At 45.4% G+C, this 9,307-nt stretch overlaps 1 protein-coding gene across 1 annotated transcript in view; it reads right to left on the reverse strand.

Moving 5' to 3' along the window:
• LOC121543416 (staphylococcal nuclease domain-containing protein 1-like) overlaps nucleotides 1-9,307 on the reverse strand; it is a 277,997-nt gene that overhangs the window by 25,057 nt on the left and 243,633 nt on the right. Inside the window, exon 21 of the mRNA XM_041853265.2 lies at nucleotides 5,366-5,479. Within this exon, the coding sequence (XP_041709199.2) occupies nucleotides 5,366-5,479 (114 nt within the window). The remainder of the gene's footprint in view (nucleotides 1-5,365; nucleotides 5,480-9,307) is intronic.

The raw sequence follows: 9,307 nt of genomic DNA on the forward strand, positions 1-9,307 counted from the left end.
GAGAGAGGGAGGTAGAGAGAGGTAGAGGTATAGAGAGGTAGAGAGATGTAGAGAGAGGTAGAGGTAGCGAGAGGTAGAGGTAGCGAGAGGTAGAGGTAGAGGTAGCGAGAGGTAGAGACAGGTAGAGGTAGAGAGAGGTAGAGGTAGAGAGAGGTAGAGGTAGCGAGAGGTAGAGGTAGAGAGAGGTAGAGGTAGAGAGAGGTAGAGGTAGAGAGAGGTAGCGGTGAGCGAGAGGTAGAGGTAGCAGAGAGGTAGAGGTAGAGAGAGGTAGAGGTAGAGAGAGGTAGAGGTAGCGAGAGGTAGAGGTAGAGAGAGGTAGAGGTAGAGAGAGGTAGAGGTAGAGAGAGGTAGAGGTAGAGGTATAGAGAGGTACAGGTAGAGAGAGGGAGGTAGAGAGAGGTAGAGGTAGAGAGGTAGAGAGAGGTAGAGAGAGGTAGAGAGAGGTAGCGAGAGGTACAGGTAGAGAGAGTAGAGGTAGAGAGAGGTAGAGAGAGGTAGCGAGAGGTACAGGTAGCGAGAGGGAGGTAGAGAGAGGTAGAGGTAGAGAGAGGTAGAGGTAGAGAGAGGTAGAGGTAGAGAGAGGTAGAGGTAGAGAGAGGTAGAGGGTAGAGAGAGGTACAGGTAGAGGTAGAGGGTAGAGAGCGGTAGAGGGAGGTAGAGAGTAGAGAGCAGTAGAGAGAGGTAGAGGTAGCGAGAGGTAGGGTAGAGAGAGGTAGAGAGAGGTAGAGGGTAGCGAGAGGTAGAGGTAGAGAGAGGTAGAGGTAGAGAGAGGTAGCGGTGGAGGGTATAGAGAGGTACAGGTATAGAGAGGGAGGTAGAGAGGTAGAGAGAGGTAGAGAGAGGTAGAGAGAGGTAGAGAGAGGTAGCGAGAGGTACAGGTAGAGAGAGGTAGAGAGAGGTAGAGAGAGGTAGCGAGAGGTACAGGTAGAGAGAGGGAGGTAGAGAGAGGTAGAGGTAGAGAGATGTAGAGAGAGGTAGAGGTAGAGAGAGGTAGAGGTAGAGAGAGGTAGAGGTAGAGAGAGGTACAGGTAGAGAGAGGTAGAGGTAGAGAGCGGTAGAGGGAGGTAGAGGTAGAGAGCAGTAGAGAGAGGTAGAGGTAGCGAGAGGTAGAGGTAGAGAGAGGTAGAGAGAGGTAGAGGTAGCGAGAGGTAGAGGTAGAGAGAGGTAGAGGTAGAGAGAGGTAGAGGTAGAGAGAGGTAGAGGTAGAGGTATAGAGAGGTACAGGTAGAGAGAGGGAGGTAGAGAGAGGTAGAGGTAGAGAGAGGTAGAGAGAGGTAGAGGTAGAGAGAGGTAGAGAGAGGTAGAGGTAGAGAGAGGTAGAGAGAGGTAGAGGTAGAGGTGGAGAGAGGTAGAGGTGGAGAGAGGTAGAGGTAGAGAGAGGTAGAGAGAGGTAGAGGTAGAGAGAGGTAGAGGTGGGTAGAGAGAGGTAGAGAGAGGTAGAGGTAGAGAGAGGTAGAGAGAGGTAGAGGTAGAGGTGGAGAGAGGTAGAGGTAGAGAGAGGTAGAGGTAGAGAGAGGAAGAGAGAGGTAGAGGTAGAGAGAGGTAGAGGTAGAGGGAGGTAGATCGAGGTAGAGGTAGAGCGAGGTAGAGGTAGAGCGAGGTAGAGGTAGAGAGAGGAAGAGAGAGGTAGAGGTAGAGAGAGGTAGAGGTAGAGGGAGGTAGAGAGAGGTAGAGGTAGAGAGAGGTGGAGGTAGAGGGAGGTAGAGAGGTAGAGGTAGAGAGAGGTAGAGGGTAGAGAGAGGTAGAGGGAGTAGAGAGGAAGAGAGAGGTAGAGGTAGAGAGAGGTAGAGGTAGTAGAGAGGTAGAGGTAGAGAGAGGTAGAGGTAGAGCGAGGTAGAGGTAGAGAGAGGTAGAGAGATGTAGAGGTAGAGAGAGGTAGAGGTAGAGAGAGGTAGAGAGAGGTAGAGGTAGAGAGAGGTAGAGGTAGAGAGAGGTAGAGAGATGTAGAGGTAGAGAGAGGTCGAGGTAGAGAGAGGTAGAGAGAGGTAGAGGTAGAGAGAGGTAGAGGTAGAGAGAGGTAGAGGTAGAGAGAGGTAGAGAGAGGTAGAGGTAGAGGTGGAGAGAGGTAGAGGTGGAGAGAGGTAGAGAGAGGTAGAGGTAGAGAGAGGTAGAGAGAGGTAGAGGTAGAGGTGGAGAGAGGTAGAGGTGGAGAGAGGTAGAGAGAGGTAGAGGTGGAGAGAGGTAGAGGTAGAGAGAGGTAGAGGTAGAGGGAGGTAGAGAGAGGTAGAGGTAGAGCGAGGTAGAGGTAGAGCGAGGTAGAGGTAGAGCGAGGTAGAGAGAGGTACAGGTAGAGAGAGGTAGAGGTAGAGAGAGCTGTGTCAGCTGTAGAGAGTGGAGATGTTTCCAGGAGGGCTGTGGAGGTGAGGCTGAGGCCTGGGTGGACAGATGGCCCACATCACCCTGCTGCAGCCTCACACTGACTCAGTGGAGGTGACAGCACACACTCCTTGAACCCAGACACACACTCGAAAATAAACAAATATATATATATATATTAGGTAAGGACACACACACACATTACAAACACACACGGACAGACACACACACACACAAAAGGACGGACAGACACACACACGGACAGACTCACACACACACACGGACAGACACACACACGAACATGAAAAGACACACACATTAACAGACACACACGAACAGAACCACAAAAATAGGCATCTCAGGCTAGGACATACAGATTAATATCACACTAAGCTTAGACAGATGTAAAACTAAAAACACACTTTCAGTTCATTTTAGCTAGGTGATCCCCACTCAGACCAAACCATGTGTTTTGATCTTAGCTATGTGATCCCCACTCAGATCATTGCAGGCTTTCTGAGAAATCCAGGCTTTTACAACACTAATGTCACACTAAGCACTTCAGAGTGCTGCCCTCTTCACATACAAAAAACACAGACTTTTCAGTCAGACACGCCCATCCAAATACAGAAGTACAGACCTAGAGAGATTATAAAGACTAGGGCCCTCAAACACACTCTGCCCGGTTATTGGGGTGTATATTCATACACACACTGTATTTAAGTAAGCAATAAGGCCCGAGGGGGTGTGGTATATGGCCAATATACCACGGCTAAGGGCTATTCTTATGCACGATGCAACGCGGAGTACCTGGATACAGCCCTTAGCCGTGGTATATTGGCCATATACCACCAACCCCCGAGGTGCCTTATTGCTATTATAAACTGGTTACCAACGTAATTAGAGCAGCAAAAATAAATGTTTTGTCATACCCGTGGTATATGGTGTGATATACCACGGATGTCAGCCAAACAGCATTCAGGGCTCGAACAACCCAGTTTATAAAAAAACGTTAAGAACACCTGCTCTTTCCATGACATAGACTGACCTGGTGAATCCAGGTGAAAGCTATGATCCCTTATTGATGTCACTTGTTAAATCCACTTCAATCAGTGTAGATGAAGGGGAGGAGACAGGTTAAAGAAGGATTTTAAAACTTGAGACATTTGAGACATGGATTGTGTATGTGTGACATTCAGAGGGTGAATGGGCAAGACAAAATATTTAAGTGCCTTTGAATGGGGTATGGTAGTAGGTGCCAGGCGCACCGGTTTGTGTCAAGAACTGCAAAGCTGCTGGGTTTTCACGCTTAACAGTTTCCCGTGTGTATCAGGAATGGTCCACCACCCAAAAGACATCCAGCCAACTTGACAACTGTGGGAAGCATTGGAGTCAACATGGGCAAGCATCCCTGTGGAACGCTTTCGACATCTTGTGTATATATATATATATATACATACACACACACACACACTAATGGTCAAAAGGTTTAGAACACCTACTCATTCAAGGGTTTTTCTTTATTTTTACTATTTTATACATTGGTAGAATAATAGTGAAGACATCAAAACTATGAGTAGTAACCAAAAAGGTGTTAAACAAATCAAAATATATTTGAGATTTGAGATTCTTCAAAGTAGCCACCCTTTGCCTTGATGACAGCTTCGCACAATCTTAGCATTCTCTCAACCAGCTTCATGAGGTAGTCACCTGGAATGCATTTCAATTAACAGGTGTGACTTGTTAAAAGTTAATTTGTGGACTTTCTTTCATTCTTAATGTGTTTGAGCCAATCAGTTGTGTTGTGACAAGGTAGGGGTGGTATACAGAAGATAGCCCTATTTGGTAAAAGTCCATATTATGGCAAGAACAGCTCAAATAAGCAAAGAGAAATGACAGTCCATCATTACTTTAAGACATGAAGGTCAGTCAATCATCAAGCGCAAAAACCATCAAGCGCTATGATGAAACTGGCTCTCATGAGGACCGCCACAGGAAAGGAAGACCCAGAGTTTCCTCTGCTGCAGAGGATAAGTTCTTTAGAGTTACCAGCCTCAGAAATTGCAGCCCAAATAAATGCTTCACAGAGTTCAAGTAACAGCCACATCTCAACATAAACTGTTCAGAGGAGACTGCGTGAATAAGGCATTCATGGTCGAATTGCTGCAAAGAAACCACTACTAAAGGACACCAATAAGAAGAAGAGACTTGCTTGGGCCAAGAAACACGAGCAATGGACATTAGACCGGTGGAAATCTGTCCTTTGGTCTGATGAGTCCAAATTTGAGATTTTTGGTGAACGGATGATCTCCGCATGTGTTGTTCCCACTGTGAAGCATGGAGAAGGAGGTGTGACGGTGTGGGGGTGCTTTGCTGGTGACACTGTCTATGATTTATTTAGAATTTAAGGCACACTTAACCAGCACGGCTACCACAGCATTCTACACCGATACGCCATCCCATCTGGTTTGGGCTTAGGGAGACTAGCATTTGTTTTTCAACAGGACAACGACCCAAAACACACCACCAGGCTGTGTAAGGGCTATTTGACCAAGGAGAGTGATGGAGTGCTGCATCAGTTGACCTGGCCTCCACAATCACTCGACCTCAACCCAATTGAGATGGTTTGGGATGAGTTGGACCGCAGAGTGAAGGAAAAGCAGCTAACAAGTGCTCAGTATATGTGGGAACTCCTTCAAGACTGTTGTTAAAGCATTCCTCATGAAGCTGGTTGAGAGAATGCCAAGAGTGTGCAAAGCTGTCATCAAGACAAAGGGTGGCTACTTTGAAGAATCTAAAATCTAAAATATATTTTGATTTGTTTAACACTTTTTTTGGTTAGTACATGATTCCATATGTGTTATTTCATAGTTTTGATGTCTTCACTATTATTCTACAATTTAGAAAATAGTAAAAATAAAGAAAAACCCTTGAATGAGTAGGTGTCCAAACTTTTGACTGGTACTGTATGTATGTATGTATGTATGTATGTATGTATGTACGTATGTATATATGTATATATGTATGTGTCTGTGTGTACAAAACGTACGTCTTGTGGGACCTGGATGTAGGCGAAGGTGTACTCTGTGGCCTGTGCGGCAAGGGTCCGGGTGCTGAAGGCCGGTGGAATGACAGCCAGGCGAGTGGACGGCACTCTCTCTCTCTGTGGAGGTAGGGGAAGAGAGAGACAGGTTTTAAGAATCAAAGAGTGCAACAAAGAGGAAATAACAAAGGAACACTGTTGTTTCACCTCAATTTCAGCTTAGTTCATCCACAAAACAAAGACCTCCCTTAACTACTACATAGATCACTCCTGTAAGCCCAAATATTAAAAGACTGGGTCTGAAAGGGGAGCGAGATATGGAGGGATATCAACAAAGAGAGACAGACAGACAGAGACACAGAGGGAGATATGGAGAGAGACACAGACAGAGAGAGAGAGAGATATGGAGGTTTATCTAGAAAAACAGAGACAGAGAGAGAGAGAGGGAGATATGGAGGGTTATCTAGAAAGAGAAAGAGAGATATGGAGGGATATCTAGAAAAAGAGAGACAGACAGACAGAGAGAGAGAGAGAGAGAGAGAGAGAGAGATTGAGGGTTATCTAGAAAGAGAGAGACCGAGGGAGAGAGGGAGATATAGAGGGATATCTAGAAAGAGACAGAGAGAAGGAGAAAGCGAGAGTCAGTCAGACTGAAGTCTCTTAGACCAGGGGTTCTCAAACTGGGTCCTGGGGCCCCCCCTGCGTGTACATTTTGGTTTTTGTCCTAGCACTACACAGCTGTTTCAAATAATCACAGCTTGACGAGGAGTTGGTTATTTGAATCAGCTGTGTAGTGCTAGGGCAAAAAACAAAACGTGCACCCAGGGGGGCCCCCAGGACCGTGTTTGAGAACCCCTGAGTTAGAGGGCTAACTCACAATCCTCGCCCTGCTCAGCAGAGCCCTGATAAAATAGCTAGAGATAACCAGTCACTTCCACAAACCTCCTATCTGATAATGACAACAACAGCGTCAACACACACTTCCACAAACCTCCTATCTGATAACAGCAGTGTCAAGACACACTTCAGAAAACATATCTGATAACACTGTGTTAACAAACCTCCAAACGAGCTTCAATGCTGCAATACAACACTCCTTCCGTAGCCTCCAACTGCTCTTAAACGCTAGAAAAACTAAATGCATGCTCTTCAATCGAACGCTGCTTGTACCCGCCTGCCTGACTAGAATCACTATTCTCGGCGGGTCTGACTTAGAATATGTGGACAACTACAAATACCTAGGTGTCTGGTTAGACCGTAAACTCTCCTTCTAGACTCACATTAAGCATCTCCAATCCAAAGTTAAATCTAGAATCGGCTTCCTATTTCGCAACAAAGCCTCCTTCACTCATGCTGCCAAACATGCCCTCGTTAAACTGACTATCCTACCGATCCTTGAGATCTGGAGACTGGCTAGGCCACTCCAGGACCTTGAAATGCTTCTTACGAAGCCACTCCTTCGTTGCCCGGGCGGTGTGTTTGGGATCATTGTCATGCTGAAAGACCCAGCCACGTTTCATCTTCAATGCCCTTGCTGATGGAAGGAGGTTTTCACTCAAAATCTCACGAGATATGGCCCCATTCATTCTTTCCTTTACACAGATCAGTCGTCCTGGTCCCTTTGCAGAAAAACAGCCCCAAAGCATGATGTTTCCACTCCCATGCTTCACAGTAGGTATGGTGTTCTTTGGATGCAACTCAGCATTCTTTGTCCTCCAAACACGACGAGTTGAGTTTTTACCAAAAAGTTATATTTTGGTTTCATCTGACCATATGACATTCTCCCAATCCTCTTCTGGATCATCCAAATGCACTCTAGCAAACTTCAGACGGGCCTGGACATGTACTGGCTTAAGCAGGGGGACACGTCTGGCACTGCAGGATTTGAGTCCCTGGCGGCGTAGTGTGTTACTGATGGTAGGCTTTGTTACTTTGGTCCCAGCTCTCTGCAGGTCATTCACTAGGTCCCCCCGTGTGGTTCTGGGATTTTTGCTCACCGTTCTTGTGATCATTTCGACCCCACGGGTGAGATCTTGCGTGGAGCCCCAGATCGAGGGAGATTATCAGTGGTCTTGTATGTCTTCCATTTCCTAATAATTGCTCCCACAGTTGATTTCTTCAAACCAAGCTGCTTACCTATTGCAGATTCAGTCTTCCCAGCCTGGTGCAGGTCTACAATTTTGTTTCTGGTGTCCTTTGACAGCTCTTTGGTCTTGGCCATAGTGGAGTTTGGAGTGTGACTGTTTGAGGTTGTGGACAGGTGTCTTTTATACTGATAACAAGTTCAAACAGGTGCCATTAATACAGGTAACGAGTGGAGGTCAGAGGAGCCTCTTAAATAAGAAGTTACAGGTCTGTGAGAGCCAGAAATGTTGCTTGTTTGTAGGTGACCAAATACTTATTTTCCACCATAATTTGCAAATAAATTCATAAAAAATCCTACAATGTGATTTTCTGGAATTTTTTCTCTCTCAATTTGTCTGTCATAGTTGACGTGTACCTATGATGAAAATTACAGGCCTCTAATTTTTTTAAGTGGGAGAACTTGCAATTGTTGGCTGACTAATTACTTTTTTTCCCCACTATACTACCCACCATTGTGACCTGTACGCTCTCGTTGGCTGGTCCTCACTACATATTCGTCGCCAAACCCACTGGCTCCAGGTCATCTATAAATCACTGCTTGGCAAATCCCCGCCTTATCTTAGCTCCATGGTCACCATAGCAACACCCAGCCATAGAATGCGCTCCAGCAGGTATATCTCACTGGTCATCCCCAAAACCAACACCTCCTTTGGCCGCCATTCCTTCCAGTTCTCTGCTGCTAATGACTGGAATGACCTGCAAAAATCTGTAATTTGCCCACCCAACTACCTCATCCCCATATTGTTATTTATTTTGCTAATTTGCACCCCAGTATCTCTATTTGCACATCTTCTTCTGCACATCTATCACTCCAGTGTTAATACTAAATTGTAATTATTTTGCACTATGGCCTATTTATTGCCCTTCCTCCATAACTTACTACATTTGCACACACTGTATATAAATTTTCTATTGTGTTATTGACTGTACGTTTTGTTTATTCCATATGTAACTCTGTGTTGTTGTTGTTTTTATCGCACTGCTTTGCTTTATCTTGGCCAGGTCGCAGTTGTAAATGAGAACTTGTTCTCAACTGGCTTACCTGGTTAAATAAAGGTGAAATAAAATAAAAATACAAAATAACAGCAGTGTCAAGACACACTTCAGCAAACCTCCTATCTGATAACAGCAGTGTCAAGACACTTCAGCAAACCTACTATCTGATAACAGCAGTGTCAAGACACACTTCAGCAAACCTCCTATCTGATAACAGCAGTGTCAAGACACACTTCAGCAAACCTACAGTGGGGAGAACAAGTATTTGATACACTGCCGATTTTACAGGTTTTCCTACTTACAAAGCATGTAGAGGTCTGTAATTTTATCATAGGTACACTTCAACTGTGAGAGACGGAATCTAAAACAAAAATCCAGAAAATCACATTGTATAATTTTTTAGTTATTAATTTGCATTTTATTGCATGACATAAGTATTTGATCACCTACCAACCCGTAAGAATTCCGTCTCTCACAGACCTGTTAGTTTTTCTTTAAGAAGCCCTCCTGTTCTCCACTCATTACCTGTATTAACTGCACCTGTTTGAACTCGTTACCTGTATAAAAGACACCTGTCCACACACTCAATCAAACAGACTCCAACCTCTCCACAATGGCCAAGACCAGAGAGCTGTGTAAGGACATCAGGGATATAATTGTAGACCTGCACAAGGCTGGGATGGGCTACAGGACAATAGGCAAGCAGCCTGGTGAGAAGGCAACAACTGTTGGCGCAATTATTAGAAAATTTAAGAAGTTCAAGATGATGGTCAATCACCCTCGGTCTGGGGCTCCATGCAAGCTCTC

Source organism: Coregonus clupeaformis, chromosome 28 (genome assembly GCF_020615455.1).
Source record: "Coregonus clupeaformis isolate EN_2021a chromosome 28, ASM2061545v1, whole genome shotgun sequence".
In the NCBI taxonomy this organism is placed as follows: Eukaryota; Metazoa; Chordata; class Actinopteri; order Salmoniformes; family Salmonidae; genus Coregonus; species Coregonus clupeaformis.